Source organism: Drosophila albomicans, chromosome 3, assembly GCF_009650485.2.
Source record: "Drosophila albomicans strain 15112-1751.03 chromosome 3, ASM965048v2, whole genome shotgun sequence".
NCBI classification, from domain to species: Eukaryota; Metazoa; Arthropoda; class Insecta; order Diptera; family Drosophilidae; genus Drosophila; species Drosophila albomicans.
In genome coordinates, this window is record NC_047629.2 from 21,735,948 (window position 1) to 21,754,844 (window position 18,897).

General features: G+C 39.4%; 4 protein-coding genes across 6 annotated transcripts in view; all 4 read left to right on the forward strand.

Annotated features, from left to right (window-relative positions):
• Window positions 1–18,897, forward strand: part of LOC117568815 (uncharacterized) — a 154,695-nt gene that overhangs the window by 20,173 nt on the left and 115,625 nt on the right. The window lies entirely within an intron of this gene.
• LOC117570632 (diptericin A-like) lies at window positions 2,879–3,358 on the forward strand. The gene has a single exon (XM_034252400.2). The coding sequence runs from the start codon at window positions 2,938–2,940 to the stop codon at window positions 3,271–3,273; it is 336 nt and encodes a 111-aa protein (XP_034108291.1). The 5' UTR covers window positions 2,879–2,937; the 3' UTR covers window positions 3,274–3,358.
• Window positions 4,801–5,380, forward strand: LOC117570631 (diptericin-A). Its single transcript, XM_034252399.2, has 2 exons — window positions 4,801–4,997; window positions 5,065–5,380. The coding sequence occupies exons 1-2, from the start codon at window positions 4,878–4,880 to the stop codon at window positions 5,320–5,322; spliced, it is 378 nt and encodes a 125-aa protein (XP_034108290.1). The 5' UTR covers window positions 4,801–4,877; the 3' UTR covers window positions 5,323–5,380.
• LOC117567380 (probable serine/threonine-protein kinase DDB_G0278845) overlaps window positions 17,747–18,897 on the forward strand; it is a 96,319-nt gene continuing 95,168 nt past the window's right edge. For all 3 annotated transcript variants that reach the window (XR_007954856.1, XR_004572057.2, XM_052004411.1), the window contains exon 1: window positions 17,747–18,010. The gene's annotated coding sequence lies outside the window, so the exon portion shown is untranslated. The remainder of the gene's footprint in view (window positions 18,011–18,897) is intronic.

Below are 18,897 nucleotides of genomic sequence, written 5' to 3' on the forward strand. Positions count from 1 at the left end.
GGTGGGTGGTGGGGAGGTTTGTTGAGCTTTGTCTTGGGGAGTCTTGGGGGTTGTTGCACTTGTCGCTGCAAGGACTCAAAGGCGACGACGCTGCTTGGGATAATTTGTATAAATTGTAAGGCAAACAATTATGTTGTCGACATGCACAAGCGGTGCCAGGAGAAAGATCAGCGCACCCCACACAGCGGCATCAAAAGTGCCGCCGAACATGCAAGCTCCCCTCGCTAGCCGGCTACAACAGCGGTGGTAAAATGGGCGTGGTCGGTGGCAAAACAATTCGACAATGTGGATTGTAATCCAAGTAAAATTAACGCAATTAGGCCGTAGGAGTTTAGGACACGATTCGATTTTGGTTGAAATTGCCACAAACTGATGCACTGCACCACAAATGCGGCAAAGTTCGCGCTGCTCCCTTACCATGGCCATCCCCTAGCTTCGTCTGGCGATGCCGCCTCTTTGCGTGCCGCGCCCAAATCGAATTGATAGCGCTTAGCAAAAGCACTTGGAAGCGTGTCAAAAACTGGCACTAACCCAAAAGGGACCCCAACGATTTCCATGCCACGATCTGTGGCCGCAACTGAAACCATTAATTGCCGCATTGATGGGCGCCTTATTTGCCGCAAACCATAAGGATTGCCATTTCGTGGAAAGTTCGCCTCGGGGGACGACCAATTTTGCCTTAGCTATTCATTTTATTAAGTGCTTTCGCTACGCTGTAATTGAGTAGGAAAGTGCGAGTATTTTGGAAATCAAAATCAAAAACTTGATTGAATAATATTGATTACATTATCTTTTAAGATTACCAAAGCAATCAAATTTGTGATATCAATACACTTTGTATGCTTCAATCTAATATGCAGATAAGCAGATTTTGCTAGTGAAATAATTACTTTTGGAGGGTATCCTGCTGTCGGTGAGCTCTTTCTGCAATCATTTCGCCGGCATTTTGTTTTATTGTTTCTGGCTCTCTAGTAAGTTGGGTGTTTTGAGTACACATAGTTCCCGTTACCGCCTCGTGTAATGGCCGCAATTATCATGAACTGACACGCACTCCACGACGAGGTACATTGAACCGTGTGCAATTGATTTTTGACATGTCATGAGCCGGCAACTATTCCATAATGCCTGCCGACTGTGCTAAATGAATACATACTTTTACTTGTAAAGAAATATCATTGACTTTTGGTTAGACGCTGTCTTAAAGAAACACGAAAAGTGTATGCAATCTCAGTGTCGATTTATTAATTCATGCGTTCATTAATAAGTCAATGTATTTTTAGCACTTGGGGCCATTAAAGCTGTCGGCTCGCGTACACAATAAATATATGAAATATTTCGTTGCGTGCTTTTAGGCTGATTTCAAAATAAGCCTGGAAGTAGGCAACAGTTTATATACAAACTATACGCAGTTGAAGCGAAAGAGAGAGCGAGATGAAACTTAGCATTATGAGCAATAATGCCATATAGAGAGAATATGCCACAATGTGATTAGCTCTCAATGGCCTGTAGCAATAAATAAGTCGATATTAATCTACAATTCAGAGTACATTAACGACGCACAATGCCCGTACGTATGTGTGTATTTATTACAATACCCGAACACAGATTGGACGATTAATTATCCTGGTCGGTCCATTCGCCACGCGCATCGTCCCACACAGGAAATCTGCTTTTAGTGGGAGTATTTGTGCCATCAGCGCCAAGGAGTGCGTCATCAACCTGTGCTGCACCTTGATGCACCTGTACAACAGTTAAACACAAGTTATGACAACATCTGTGTGTGTGGTGTAGCTACGTCAGCAGCCAGTCATCTTTCGGCTCGCTCTTCCGCACTTACCCAGCACAGCAGGGCCAATAACATGACCATAATATAAATGCTCATGAATTGCAACCGCATTTTTCACTCTCTGTCTGCCGTATGCTGTCAGTTGTCGCTGTCGCTCGAGTGATGTCTGTTGTTCGACTGTTTCATGTTTCGTGTTTACTCGCATTAATAACAAAACTCACAATATTTATTTTATTTAAAATTGTATTCATGCCGCAACCATTATCAACTGCTGCTGATAAGCGTCCGAGGCAAAAGAGCGTAAAAATTGAATTCAACACTGAAATGATGAAAGTATTTTCACAGAAGCCACAACTGCTCGTAAATCAATGAATGGCAAATTAAACAACTAGGTGGTCCAGTTGGTTATGCCGACTTTACGATACTGTGTAGTGGAAATTCATGTAAATGTGTTTTTATTATAGAAGCTCTTACATTATTTAGAATAGTTTACTTTCTTTTCTTCTATACCCATAATTATAAAATTTGTTTGGAAGTAATTGTAAAAGTATAATAATAAGATCTTATCAAGTAACTAAAATAATCTTTTCTATATTAATGACTTGCAAAATATATATAGATTATCATTTTTTCAACCTTCTTGCCTCACTTATGACTTATAGGGTATTCGACTTAACAATAAGTTACCGAAACACTTGTCGCATGACAAATATTTATACAGTTTTATGTGTGAGCATTGGGATATTTTTTGTCTAGAAAAAATCGGAATCTGTTGCAAGTTGAGCTCCGCACACAATTGCTTTTTCTTATGGTCAATAGAATTTCACAATAAATTTCCATTTCCCAGATGAAAGAGTAGAATGACAAATGGAAAATGGAAAATTTGCTGAATTGCAATTTGTCAAGTGAAGAAATAATATTTTTTTTAAATGAAACGCAGCACATCTGAGCAACGTCAAGACAAACAAAAGGAATCACCCGGGGGATGCACCGAGCCTATAAGATAGAAGAGTCATTGCACTCATTTCACTCGGTGATTTACTCTGCTCCAGTTTGGGTGGCGAATGTCGACTATAAAAGCGATGTTAAAGCTGGCTGAAATCATCAGTCAATCAGTTCATCTCAAGCTCTAGTTGCACCTAACAAACACTATGAACATGAAGTTCACAATCATTGCTTTGGTCTGCTGCTTTGCTAGCTGCATTGTGGCCTATCCCAACAATCCCAATCCGGAGCAGAAATTGCGCTGGGATCCGCCACAGCAACGCAATGATCAGCAGCAAAATCGTTTCCAACTGGATGGCGGCGTCGGTCATGATAAGTTTGGCAAGGACGTGCATGTGTCGGGACAAGTGCCCGTTTGGACTAGCGATAATAAACGCCATGAGGTCGATGTTGCCGGACACTATGGACAACATTTGGGTGGTCCCTATGGCAATTCTCCACCTTCTTGGGGTGCTGGTGCTGGTTACCGATTCAGATTTTAACTTAAAACTCTGTAATCATGCAGCTACAACAATTTGTTGGCTAACTAAAAATATTTATTTTAAATAAAAATGAGTTATAAATATGCATTTCAAAGGAATTTTTCACTGAGTAATTAAGTAATTACATTGAAAGTATGATGTAAGGTAAAGTCACTATTAAAAGCTGACTTGAATTATCCTTGAACAAACGTTAAGTTCATTTACCCCGGAACTTTTGGGACACAAATTAACGGCTAACAAAATCCGTTGAGAGATGAGCTTGCATTTTGCCTAATTGTACATGGCTTTTACGATTGTTTCGCTTTTGGCTAATTCTTGTTGGTAATAACAAATTAAGCACAAACAACTCACTCTGCCTAATGAAACCTGCCGCAACAAATTTGTCTGACGGTGTGTTTTGCTATTAATTGGATTTATTGCGTAAACTGTCAAGAGAAGCATCAATGAAAATCTATCATGTGGCTGACTAGCCCCCCCGAAAATGTTTATAAATAAAAGCTTGTTTAACAAATTATGTACTTAGTATTATGTATGTGTAGAACGAATGAAAGCAAAGACTTCACATTCCGAGCCTGATTTGTAGGCGTTGCCATTTCAAATTGCTTAAGATGAATCATTTTCAGAACGGTAATAGAGTCTGTATACTTATGGCTTTTCTTGTTCATAATTTGCATAATTTTATTGCCAAAAATGATGAGCTTGACGTGTGTTGTTCGCTGACCTTGACAGCTTATAAATTTAAAAATAGATTAATTAAAGAAGAGTTCATTAAAAACTTCTTTATAAAGTCAACAAGTTCGCATGGTCGTTGACACGCCGAAGATTAAATACTCTTGTAAAGAAATGTCAAGCAAGAACAAAGTTCAATAGACTACAGATAGACCGATTGTTTAGTAATTTATTTTCTTTAAAAATTGGACAGCAATAAATGTGCAGCTTATTTTCTTCAGTATTAAAAATAAGCATTGTATTTGTTATAGAAAAATAGCATGATTTAATCTCAATAAAGGCACAAACATATGACAATATTGCATTAACAATTCGTTATGAATAAGAGGTAATAATATACTTTACTTTTCATTATATTTAATAAGTATACAAAGAGTTTTCTAAGCAATGTAACGTATACGCAGCGTCTGCCGTAATGTAACGTATAAAGAACGTTTATATTTAAGAATACTACAAAGATTTGCTTGCCAAAGTTGTAATTAAGATAAATATCGAGTATATGTGAGTTACATTTCTCAGTAAAAAGTATCTTCTTGTACATACAGTATTTAATCACATTAGAACATAATAAAGTTCTGTTTGCATCTATAGATGCGTAATTCAGGGGGACTCACAAGTGCACTCTCCTCACCCTATGATCATAGTATTCATAGGCAGATCTGCTGCCTTATCAGCAGGCACATGACTCGAGAATGTACTTGGGATGGAATCCCCTGAGGGGAATATTTTATGAAATTAACTTGCAGACAGACTAGCCACAGACCTCTATAAATATTAAGGGCAGCCCAAGCCAGACATCAGACATCAGACGTCAGCCATCAGTGACATCTATCAAGTGTGCCAACAAATCAGCAAACTCAACCACTAGCCACACAATGAAAGTTTGTTTCAGTCTAATGTTCCTTGGCTGCTTGGTCGCCTGTGGCTTGGCCTATCCCAGTCCATTGACTGCAATTGATGAAGTGCCCTCGCACCTGGATACGGATGCAGATTTGGTAAGTGAAGTGCCTAAAAGTTTGTTTAGCAGTGTAAATCCTTATGCCTGTCAACTCAACTCCGCAGTTGACTTTGGAACCCGATTGGGAGGCAATGCCGCAGGACAACTTGCAACGTGTGCGGCGCCAGTTGAATGTTCAGGGAGGTGGCAGTCCTCGACAGGGCTTCGACTTGAGCATCAATGGACGTGCCCCAGTGTGGCAGAGTAACAATGGCCGGCACTCTCTCGACGCTACCGGACAGTATTCACAGCATTTGGGCGGACCCTATGGCAACAGTCGACCCAATTGGGGGGCGGGTGCACAGTACACATTCCGCTTCTAGAGTGGAACAACACACAAGTAAAGCTTAAACATCATTAAATTATAAACACTTTAATCAACACGAGAGCATTTCAATTGGGTCAGTGGTGAGCTATAGATTACAGAACAATGTTCTACTCGCTTTTGGCTTCGTTGAGATCCAGTTCAAAGTCAAAGGGCCATTTGTTGTCAAAAATGGTTGGATCTGGTTCGGGAGTCTGTCAATTGAAATAGTTGTTAGTTTAAGATAATCTATACACTTCCAAAATGTCAGTTTTCTTTAGGCTTACCTCATGCCCATCGCTAGTGACTGTGGCACGCCCTTGGCTCAAACCAATTAGCCACAATACAAGAAACAACAGCTTGAATAAACCAAACATAATCGCGCTTAAATGTTTCACCTTCAATTCCACGAATTGTACTAAATGAAAAGCGTTCTACAGCCGAGCTTATCCCTAGGCTGCTGCCCTATCAGTCTGTCTCTCACTCTCTTTCCATAGCCATCTCTATTCTCTCTCTCTGTCTGCCCCTTTGTTCTATTATCAGTCAGCATAGGTTGACAAAAGCGATTGCTCATCGTTGATTGTAGGAGAGTGTGTGTGTGGAGATGGAGAGGGGGGAAGGTGCTTTAAGTCATCTCTGAATATTCATGCCTCGTCTCGTTGAACTGTATTAAATTTGTTGAACGTGCCAACAGCTTAGCACAAAAATCTTGCACCAAAAAACTCGGCACGTTTTGTGTTGAAATCCAATAAGAACAACAACGACAGCAAAGGGGAACTACAACAACGACAACAAAAAACTGACTGCACAAACAAATTTTAAATGTTTAGTAGCAAACAGCAATGAAGGTCAGGTTATAGGGTAACAAATTCAATTTTTTAATACCTCGCTAGCATAAAATCAGTTACAAAGAGGTTTGCTAGAGATTTGAATACGATATGGATAGTGGGAGGCAGAGATGCGCCAATTATTTTTATTAAGAAGTTAGCTGAAATGTATTTTAAAAGATTCATTATCAATTATTGTTTACTACATTTATGTAATAAATATTAATTCTGAAAATTGTATGCTGACTGTTTAGTATATAGAGAAATTATTCTAAGTTAGTTAAGCTCGCATAATACAATATAAATATTAATTGTTGATTTTAACAAAGTGCAGGGTATCTGCTAGTTGGGTAATAATTGTCAAATATCTTTCGGGATTTGCGTTGTATTCTTACGTCTCGTTTTGTTCTGCAAGTTGCCTTTGTTGATAGCACCAATTTCAGTGCAATTTGCCTTTGTGCTTTTTCGCCACAATTTTTTCTTTTTTTTGAGCACTGTGTATGGAGAGTTTCCATGTCATTTTTATATATACAAATCTATGTATGTATGTATGTTGATGTGCTGTACATGTGCGCTCTATTTCTTGGTCATTTGTTGTGCACAGGCATTTTCCAAATCAATGCACAAATTGTCAGGCCAGGTCAGAGGAGAAGCTCTATGTCGACTACGCTACACTCGTATCCATTGTTTTTTCGTTTTTTTTTTGCCAAAGCTGAGCAGAGCGAAAATTGGCCCCACAAATTGTTGTTGCTGGAGCAGAGTTGTCTCTTAAATTGCACATGTGGCAGTCAGCTCATTTGTCAAGTGGCAAATCACTTGAAAGGCCAGAAAAGAAAAATGCCAGGAAAAGCAGCAAAACAAACAAAACGATAAACATCAACTTTGCATTTGCATGTACTTTCAGCTGGTTTTTCGCCGTGTCTTCACTCTTTGATCACAGATCGCAGCTCACTGATTGTTGATTGTGGATTTGTTGATCGTGACCGATCGACGGCATTTCCCACGCAAGTTTGTCGAAAGGAAAACGAGTGAAGTGGCAGACGGGATGGGATGGCATGGGGGGCAAAGCAAATCAAATTGTTTGGCCAACAAACTTTAAAAGTTGACACAAACAGCAACAACAACAACCGAGGCGAACGTTGGGCGCTCTTGGCAGATGCCTCCTCAACATGGCCAATGAACGTGTGGACGCAATTTGCTGGGTCAAAAGTGATGCAGTCTCAGCCAGAGTGATAGAGAGAGAGAGAGAGAGAATGACGAGGAGGAGGAAGAAGTTTCTAATGGCCAAGCTGGGCTCTAATGGCTTTTTAATGAAGCTGACGGGGTGGAGAAATTTGTCAGCGACGTGCAAATTGAAATTAAGTAAGCCAACTTAAGCGTATTAATTATGACTGTCAAGCCAACTATACAACAGGTACGAGTACCACAACAATTCCAAGGGGTTAAACTGAAGAAGACGCTACCAGTGAAGTGGGAGAGGAAACCAGAAAGTTACTTTTAGCCATAGCAGGTGGCAAACTTCAAGGGGGCAACCCGAGTTGGCTTTTGTATTTGCATTTGACATTTAGTGCAACTCTTGCAAGATGCGCCGAAAACTAAAAAACTAACTAAAGAAAAAAAAAAAAAAAAAACACGAAAGCAACTTTCCCACTCCCCCTAAACTTTGGTGCTGCCAATCCTCTTCTGGCCAACGATTGCGAAGAGCGCGGCATTTTGGCTGCTCACTGTTCACTACATTCGGGCAAAATGTCTATAGTTCAATTGCTGATATTTTGCTTTAGTGCCACACGAAAAACACAGAAAACACTCAACACGTGACCTATCCACAGCACAGTACAAGCGAAGCAGCCAAAGCAATGCGAAATAGTAGTTGTTCCAACAGGCGATAGTGTCTGGGTATCGAAATGAACGCGTGACACGCAACGCAACATAAGGCAAGCTCTAACAATGTATCTTACATTACTGTGTATTTTCCTACACTGGGAGAAAGTTGTATAGAACTTTTTTTTATTTTTAAGTTTATTATAATTCATAAATTATATAATCATAATATTCTTCGGTCTATATACTCATAATTATATAAAAATAATTTAAAAAATGCTATAATATATATAAAGTGAGAAAGAAAGACATTTTCAATTTTTCAAATGAAAATCTTTTTAATATATGTTATACATTTTTAATATGTATATTTAATATATGATTTAGCACAGTCTAAAGCAAAATATTGCATATTTATTTATTTCAAATTTTTCTCAGTGTTTCTCAAATTGTATGTATCAAATCAAAATGCTAAAATCATCTTCAACACTTCAACAACTAAACATAGATAACGAAAGCTCATCGTAGTTTCTATGTATTGAAAGCAATACTATTTGTTGCGCATCTCTAATTATTTGGTAAACACTCACGTGCCCATCTCTAGATCTGTTGCCATGACTTCAGCTGATGGCTAATGAATTGTGCGAGTTGGCAATGTAATAAATCTTCAATAAAACTGAGTCATGCAGTAAAATGTGTGAAATGCATTGAGAATTGGATCGCAAATGAAGGTTGACTTTATTGTTGTTTTTGTTGTTGTTGTTGCTGCTGCTGTTAGTTGATAGTTAGTTTGTTGCTCCGGCTGTTGCAGTTGTTGCTGTTGGTGTTGTCGCCATGCAAATTGGGCTCACGTTTTGCGCATTAAGTGCAACAATTGCATTTCGGCCACTGTCGATGATTGAGTTCTCTTCTGCACCTGGTAGTCGATGGAGGGGGCAAAGGGAAAGAGGGAAGCAGAGATACAAGAGTATAGGGCTTTGTGTATGGGTTAGCTGCTAATTGGCAGCAAGCTTTGACCAAAAATGCTGACCCGAACGCAGCTCAATTAGCCAAATAATGGCAGACAATGGACAGCTGTGGCACAACAACGAAACGAACCTTTTGATGGCCAGCTTTGATCTTAACAGCAAAAATATTTACCGTAACGCATTACGGCGCACAGATTAAAAGCAAAATGCCAGTCCAAGGCATGCCATCCAAGACGCAGCGAGCAGCTAGCAGCGAGCAGCAAGGCAGAGGCATCATCAACAAACTAAAGTTGCAGTTGCAGTTGCTATCAGTATCAATAGTAATTTCAAGTTTCACTCGCCACAAAACTTGACAAGCGGCCAAGAAGAGTGGGCACTGGGCAGTGGGCAGTGGGATGCAACTGAACTGGGACTCGGTCTGGGATTGCGACTGGGATTGGGTTTGGGATTGGTATTGGGACTGCTGCACATGATGGTGTCGTAGGTCAGGCAGCCGATGCCAAACAGCAGCAGCTACGGCAGCAACAAAATGTGTCTACGATTGTGGCAGTTTTCCAACTGCAATTTGTGGCCGAGGACTTTGCTGCATGTCGATGCAGTTGCAAACTAAAATCCCCCTCTCGCCTACTTTGGCAACGGTCAAACTACAGCAACAGCAACTGCAGCAGCAGCTACATTGTAATGACGATTTGTAGCCAATTATTTCAAATATTGTATTGAAATTGTATGGCAGGCTGTGGCAGTGTGTGGCTATCTCTGCGCTGGCATCTGCAACAAGCGCTGCAAGTTGCAAGCTACACAAGCTACACAAGCTACACAAGCTATACAAGCTACAAGCGGCACGTAGCCAGCTTGAGTGTGTCAAAGTGGCCACTCGAAGTCGTCGTCAATTGCTGGCCATGGTCAGCATTTGACATTGCGCCCCACTCTCACAGCACAGCGGAGAGAGGTTAGCATCGGAGCAAGACCCAGACCCAATACTCAATGCGCACAGACCAAGTACCTATCCAATGGCCAAAACCACTTCCCATGGCTGATGTGGATTTGTCATATGCATAACTTGATTAATCACCTGCTTTAGCTACAGCCAGCAGCAACCACAGACTTCACTTGTCGATGTTGTTATTGTCCAACGGGTCACGTCAACTTTCGACTTCATCAGCACGCGCCCGCTGACCTTTACAGCAGGCAGGTGCAACAACTGCCATTCATTGGTTTATTTTAGCATCAGTTGCATCACTGTAGCGCATTTGTCATCATCATCAGCAACGTCGTGAAAAGGTTGAGACTTTGCTTAACAGCATTTAAAGTTAAAGTTGGGAATAGTCGTAGCTGAAGTTGATTGTTTATGATCTGCTTTCAAAGTTCTAACTGCCTTTTAGTGAGCTCAGCTTAATTGTTGCAACTCAACTTTACAGGATTTATTCTGACAGTTATTGGGAAGCTTTAAAGGAAGTGTTTTAAGTTGTATAAATGTGCAGCTTGAATAAAGTGGATTATTTTTAAATAAATGCCGAATATTGTCTTACCGTATTTGACTGTATTATTAAAATAACTAAAGTTTTGAGCACCGAAATTCTCTCATCCCTTGCTTGAATTTAAGTTACTTTAACTTTATGCAACATTGTAGTACTCAGAACATAGAAGGGTGTTATTACTTTGTTCATACGGGAAATGTATACAACAGGCAAAAGACAATATTGATAAAGCAAACTTAACCTTTGGTATATTTTAGTGATTTTCGGTACATTTTAAGTAGCAGAGTTTTATAACTTTTTGCCTACAGAAAATGTATGTATGTGAGGCAGAAGCTTGTTTCTTTGCACTTCCGAACTTTAAGTTGCATTGATGACTAAGCTGAGAACTATTGTTTAACAACTTAAGGTTGACTACTCGTGAATATTTATAGCCCATTATGTAAAATCTGCTAACGGTTGGCATTCTTACATGTGTAAATTATTTAAAATGCAGCCACACGACTAACAACAACAACAACAACAACAGCAACACTAGTTGTGGCAAACAACAATAATAACGTCGTTCAATAACCGGGCAAGAATGTGTTTGTCAAAAGTTATTAATACCATATTAGAAGGTACGTCAATGTGGCCAATGACAGCGCCAAAGAAAGACACACTATTGAATGAAGTACTCAAAGTAGTCAAAGTAGATGGAGACAGAGAGAGAATACGTGGAATATCAATGAGTATATCGACACGTACGATAAGAGTTATATTCAAACTTGTACGATTTCTGGGTGTGCAGACGACGACAATTGCATTTCCGTTGAATTGTTTGGTCAACAGCAACCTTGCAACATTGTGTTGTAATATTGCAACGGGTGTTGCGGATCAGCTTTTTGGCTGGCGTCAGCAAACTTAACTTGAAGCTGAAGTTAAAGTCGAAGTTGAGCAGCGAGTTACAGGAAACGCAATCATAAATCGCAATGATGGTCATTGCAATAGAACTATAGAGAAGTGATAGAAAGAGAGAGAAAGAGAGAGCCAAAGCCGTGGCAATTAGCCTGGTCAGTGGCCAGCTCAGGTTGCTGCAGCAAAACCAGGAAATGTTTGGCCAAAACACTTGTCAGATTGCATGTTCAATTCTAATAATATAATTTTTTTTCTTGGGCAATATTTGCGTGCTTGGGCATTGTCCCAAGAGAGAGAGAGAGAGAGAGAACTATCGACATAGCTGTGGCATCGTTTGTGGCACGGGAGGACTGTGATTGTGTTAGTTGGTTGGTGTCTGTATTACAACATCATTAGAATTTGATTTGCATTTCCTTGGTGCGCGACGCGTCGCTAACATGGCATTAAAGCCCATTTAGCTGTCGTGTGGCAATTATTGATCAACAAGGTGCCACAATCGGCCAGCCAATGGGCCTTGTTGCTGTTTGTTGCTTTTGCTGCCGGTGGTCAAGATTTCTTTCTTTTTTTTTAAGCATTATAGAAAAAGTGCCCAGCATGGAACGCCTTCAGTTGTGCTTGATTTTTTTTCTTCTTTTTAACCGTTGAGCAATTTGATGCTTAATGTTGCCACAACACAGGCTGCGGCTTCGATTCCTGCAAACGCCAATGTTAGTTGGCCATTACCAAGCAAACCAAGTGTCGTTGTCCATTGTGGACAGGGTTTGTTGACTGACGCGTTGCTGACATTTTGCTGCCACTGTGCGAAGTCTTCTCCTCGCTCCTTTCCTCCTCTACTCCAACTCTGCTTGCCCCTTTGCACGCTTTCGCTTGAGCTGCAAGCGTTTAAATATTTATGTCTTGCGTACTTAAGTTAATCACATCCAAACGATGAGTCCCAACTGCCAACAACTACCGTTGTCAGCAGCAGCAACCACAGCAGCAACAGCAACAGCAACAGCATTCAAATCATTTCCCTGCACAATTTCCAGTTTCTTAGTCGTATTGTTGTTTAACCTTCTTGCCATTTCGAATTTACTATTATTATGTATCTTTCTTTCTCTTTAGCTCTTTTGGTTTCAAGTGTCATTTATTGAGTCGTTAAAATTCCTTTGTGCATTTGCTAAAAATATTTTAATTATTTAATAGCACTTAAAGCGGTTGCAGTCTCGCCACAAGTATTTTTAGTTATCCGATTGTTCATTTAAAAAATTACCAAAAATGGTGACCCGAACCGGCAAAAGAACAAATGAAAATGCAATAACAACAGCAAACTGCAAACAACAACGGCGACAACAAACCACGATAACAATAACAATGCCAATGTTAAGGACCCATAAATATGGCTGTAAAAGTTGTTGATATTGCTGTTCAAATTCCCTTCTCGATATTGTGTCTAACAGCTTATGAGAGAGCTTAAATTCTGTCTATCTATTTATATATCTATATCTATATCTATATCTATATCTATATCTATATCTATATCTATATCTATATCTATATCTATATCTATATCTATATCTATATCTATATCTATATCTATATCTATATCTATATCTATATCTATATCTATATCTATATCTATATCTATATCTATATCTATATCTATATCTATATCTATATCTATATCTATATCTATATCTATATCTATATCTATATCTATATCTATATCTATATCTATATCTATATCTATATCTATATCTATATCTATATCTATATCTATATCTATATCTATATCTATATCTATATCTATATCTATATCTATATCTATATCTATATCTATATCTATATCTATATCTATATCTATATCTATATCTATATCTATATCTATATCTATATCTATATCTATATCTATATCTATATCTATATCTATATCTATATCTATATCTATATCTATATCTATATCTATATCTATATCTATATCTATATCTATATCTATATCTATATCTATATCTATATCTATATCTATATCTATATCTATATCTATATCTATATCTATATCTATATCTATATCTATATCTATATCTACAACTATCTTTTTATTATTATGCATTTTTAAGGTATTTAATCGGCGACTTGGCTTCATATTTGTCCTGTGGTTGCCGCATTTGTTGGCGGCTTTTGCTTTAACATGGCGTGTGGCCACATTGTTGCATTTCATTAATTTACGATTATTGACAAAAATTGTTAAGGCTGGCGACTGAGTTGCTTTAGCCATTTTTGGGTTGACCATTTGCAGATTAGAAGCCAATTTGGTGTGAAGTGCTCGCCACAGTCTGGCCACTCGGCTGCCACACTAACGGCAGCTGGCACTGCATCAATCAATGCACACGACAATGAGCAGCGGATGGAAGAGAGGGAGCTGGGAAGCGGGGCGAGAAGATGGAGGACTAACTGACCTTGCAATAAGGAAGCGGCATTCGTCACTGTCCCAAGCAGCAGCCGAGCTAAAAATTTTCGTGTGAATTCATCTTATTTATGTGGGCAATTAGTCTGGACCGACGCGGGTCTGGACTCTGCCCGGGACTTGAACTTGGCGTTGGCCAGAAGTAATGAGCGTTAGACGCTTGCGGAGAGTGAGGAGAGGAGAGAGGAACTGACGGAGGATCGGGTAAGTGCGAGCATTTTTTAATTTATTTATTTTTAATATGTTGAACTCCCCTTCGTTTGGCGCTGCTCATGGACAATTCTCGGGCGGCCCACTTGAAATTTTACAACTCAATAAATTGGCAGCGCTTCTATCTGTGCTTACCAATCAATGGAGGTCCCCTCCCCCTTTCCCCTCCTGTCCATATGCTACTCACTTTGTGTGAATGTGTGTGTGTGTTGGTGTGTGCGCAATTATTGTTCTAACGGCATTTGGGCAATTTAGTGCCGCCTTTTTGGGTGGGCAGTGCGATGACCGGAGTCGATGTTGCTGCCGTTGCTGTTGTTGCAACTTGTGGCAGGCATTGTCTGCTGCTGCTGCTGCTGTTGCAGTTGTTGTTGCCTTCAACTCCAATTTGACTCTGTCTGCGTGCGCTCGCGGCTCTTGCCTATCCTGGCCCCGAACATGGGCCACAATTTCGGGTCTCGGCGACGGAGGCCACACAAAATCATCAACATAAATTTTCTTTTAGTGCGTCGCTGTGTTTGCGTGCCCCCAGCTAACCAAGCCAGCCAACAAGCTCCAGCCAGAAATATTGTCGAGTGGAGGAGTGTTTGAGGAGAAAAGCAGCTCTGCGCGCTTTTTGGGTGTTGAAACTCATAAAAGCAAGCGCCGTTTTTGGCCATAAAATTGACAGCTTATGGCTAGGAAATTGAAAAACGACTGTGTTCTATTCATGCTTATCCGCAGCATGATCGTCGATAAACTAGAAATAGTTATGATCGATTAAATGCACTGATTGGGTAATGAGACCAATGGCAACGCTTCTTCGATGAACTGTTGTGTCTAACAAGCTATGGAAAGCGATAAAGTGCAGGAAATAATCTAGAAAATGCTTGTACACATATAAATCAAATTGAAATAAACAGTTATGTTTTTTAAGTATTCTGTGTTCTATTTGTTTTTATGGATAGAATGTTTGCTATTGATAATTGAATTTATATTTATGATAAATCAACATTATGGAATGTGCATTTAATTTTATTATTATTTAACTTTGCAGCTGCACATTTTATTATTTAAGAGTAGTATAAACTTTAATGGCAATGATATGTTTGCTTACTATTTAATTAAAATGAATTTGTTAAAACTTTATATAACTGCGAATTAATAAACATTTGTTATTGCTCCATTTATGGCGTCATTTAATTTCTTTTACAATTAATGTTGCCTCATAAAAACGGGCATTAAATGAGCTTGTCTCTCTGTTCTATTCGTAAAGTTTTCTATTTAGAAATTATTCAGTTTTCTTTTCACTTAACATATTTAATGGCCACCCGCAAAAGCCGCAGACATTTGTTGTTGTTGTTTTCGTGGCAGACTTATGAATATTTTTGTTAGATTGTTCGGGGCTGCTTTTTTTTTGGGCTTTGGCTAATTTGTTGAGCGCTCAACAGCGAACATTTTAATGAATTTTTTAATATTTTAATATGCAACAACGATGAAAGAAGAAAAACAGCAACAACAATAACAACAACGACTCAGCTGGAAGCAAAAGAGGCGTTAAATGTTCTGCAGTTCTCAAAGTACCGTTTGTTGTGCGTTATGGTTTGTTGACTGCCGGCGACAACTTCCGACGCACCAGCAGCAACAACAACAACACTATAACAACTGGAAAAAGGCCAACAACCAACAACAATAACAACTGGACGCAACATTGCGGGTGCTTTGAGACCACTGTGCAGCAGGAGAAAGACAGAGAAAGAGGGGAAAGAATTGGAAATTATTTGGCGCGTTCTTGTTGTGGTTCTGCAGAGCGCAAAGTGTATTTAATTTAGCAGTTAATTAAATTTTCTACACTTTTTTATTTTGGCCAACTCATTTCGGTGGCGGCATCTTTCAGTGCTGCCCTTAATAAACTTTGATTCGCAGCGGGAAATCGGGCGGTGGCCTCCCAAAAAACAATAGCAAGAGGACAAAAACCACCTGCTAATGACCTCAAATTGGCGACTGCAGTGAAAAGTCATCAAGCATCAAAATGAGTCAATAACACCTGAAAACTCAATGGTAGCAACAAAGCTATAGACTGAAATGAAACACCTGCTGTTTGCATAATTTTATTCCCAAAAACTCAATGGCACCCGCTTTGTCCCCCTTCTTTGCCATATTATTCGCATTTTCATTAATTGGAATTTCTTTGGTTAGACTCCTGGGGGTTTTCTGCCAACAAAAAAAAAAAAAACAACCACAACAACAACTGCGAACACCGGTAGCCTCGATTATGGGTTTGGCTTTGGTTTTTGTTTTTTTTTTTCTATAATTTTTTTTTGGTAGTTTCTGTTGTTTGTGTCGCGCCTGAATGCGGTTCGATAAAGCCAGACAATGGACAAATCTATTAATAAAGTTATGAAATTCGCAATTGTGTTCACAAAAAAAAGGTGTGTTGCCCGTTGGGACAAAGAAAGTACTCGTAACAGTAGCAATTGTAACAAAGCAACAGCAATTAAGCTTTTCAGCTCAACATTTTCGACTTTTATGGGTCAGTTTATGACAAAGCTAATATTGAAATACAGCGTTAAATTTGGAATAAATTAATTTTGAATTATTTTTTGGAAAATTATTCAATTAATAAGAAATAAAGGTAAGAAATTTAAATTAGATAAATTAATTTCAGTTATTTATGATACAACTTAAGCTATTCAATATTTATACACAATTTTTTGACAAATAATTTTATTTAAATTAAAATATATAATTTTTTGAATCCGACTTTAAAAAAAAAAAGACAAAAAAAAGAGATAAGAAATCAAATAAAAAAAACTAATTTAAGTTCTTAATGATACAACTTTAGATATTCAACATTATTCAACAACACAGTTTAATAAAAAACCCTGCATAAAATGATATGTGGGTATTTTATAGTAGCTTTAACAGCTGTTAGTATCTCTCCTTTGTGATCGAGTGCCGTTAATTGCTTCAAGTGCCATAATTAACGCATCATTTGAGCTAAAAGCGTTTCAATTCGTTTGATTGCATTGCATTCCATGTGTTTGTTGAAGTAAAAGTAAAAATTCGAGTCAATTTGTGGCCACACTTGAAGCTTTAGTTATTTGTTTGCTTATTTATTAAATGTGCCATGGCAACCACCCAGTGAACTAGCCACAAGCAAACCATCCACCCCACCAACCACCCAAAACACTCAAGTAGCCAAAGAGACACACGCTGAGAAACACACAAACAGACATACAGCGTTTGTGTGCTAACAGCTGTTTGGCCATATAACAGACGTATAACAGTGGCGGTTATAACAGCAAGCGAGAGCAAAAAGTAAACAAGAAGCGCAAACCGGCTGTTGTTGTTGCTATTGCTGTTCGATGTCGCTGCAGTTTTTACTTCCGTTAAAGAGCGAGAGAGCGAGAGCAATGCAAAGAGAAACATTACAAAGAGAGCATTAAGCTATGCTACTACTATTCAGTACTAATTTGTACTACTGCCGAATACTACTATTTTAACAGCTGGTGCTGCTGTTACTGTTGGTGCGCTGTTCGTGTGCAAGTATTGTTGTTTTTTCTTTCTTGTTGTTGTTTTTGGGCAAGCGGAAGCACCACCAAAGAGAGGCCGAAATGACAACGACTCGAAACGACTCGGTCGACTTTGGCTTCGGGCTGACGACGACTATGCGAAAAACCAGTTAGCTGCTTTGGCAGTGGCGTTGGCGTTGGCAGCAGCAATTGTAGCAAAGCAACAGCAACAGCAACAGCAGCAGCAGCAACAGCAGCATAGGCAGTAACAGCAACAGCAACAGCAGCAGCAGCTCGAAACTCTTGGCCAGCTTGGCGCATGAGTTTCAGTTGAGCTTTGCCAGCCAAAACGACAACAACGACGACGACGCTGCGTTGGGTGCATCTCGAGTTAAGCTCTCAGACTCATTGACGAGTTCGCGTCGCGTTCAATTCAACAATCAAACTAAACACTAAACAACAAATCAACATCAAAACAACAACAACAACTACTACTACCAACCAATCAACCAACAAACAAACAAGTTCTAGACAAGCAAACACAACAAGAAACAACAAAATACAAATACGAAACGGTAAATTTTGCAGTTGCACAAAACGTAAACAAATACAAAACAAAACTTGCTAATTAATCAGAGAGAAAGAGCAGCAACAAAAACAAAAAACAACAAAAAAAAAAGCCAACAACTCCGGGAGGCCATTTCGCCAACCGCCCGCTCCTGTTCCCTCTTCACTCTCCCCTCCTCCGTCCCCTCGCCGAAACCAGTTTGAGGCACAGAGCAATAATTAAAATAAAATAACAACAACAGAGAAAAGAATATATATACTATATGTATATATATGCTATGTATAACTTTTAAGTAACAGCAGCAGCAGCTTTAGTAGATTGCATTAAACTTAAACAAAAGGGCAGCTCGTGCTTGACAAAAACAAAAACTACAAGTGTACGATAGTGTTATGTGTGTGTGTGTCTGTGTGGCTGTGTGTGTGTGTGTATTTGTGATGACTGCCTTCTAAACAGCCTTGAAAGCTGGCTCGCATCAGGCAGCCTCTGCTGCACTGTCAACCGAGCAACAGCAACAGCAGCAGCAGCAGCAACAGAGGCAGCAACAACACGAAACAACAAAGCGTTCCACAAGTCACAACAAAAGCGGCAGCAACGTCGTTGCTTAAACAGGCAAAAGAGCCACATCAAGTAGAGGCAGAAGACAGAGGCAGAGGCAAAGCCAAAGCCAAGCGATGCTAGGAAGACGCGCAGCTGACTTTATGACGTCGCCAGTTTGGCGTGTTAACCTGGCCAAGAGCAGCAGCAGCAGCAGCTACCTGGCTAGACATGAAACCTGGTGTTGTGTCTATCTGTTGCTGCCTGCTTTGCCAGCTTGCAACTGCAACACATACGCACACAGCTCACACACATACACACATGCTTGTAGCTTGAAAAGCGCTTGAGAGTGTAAGAGAA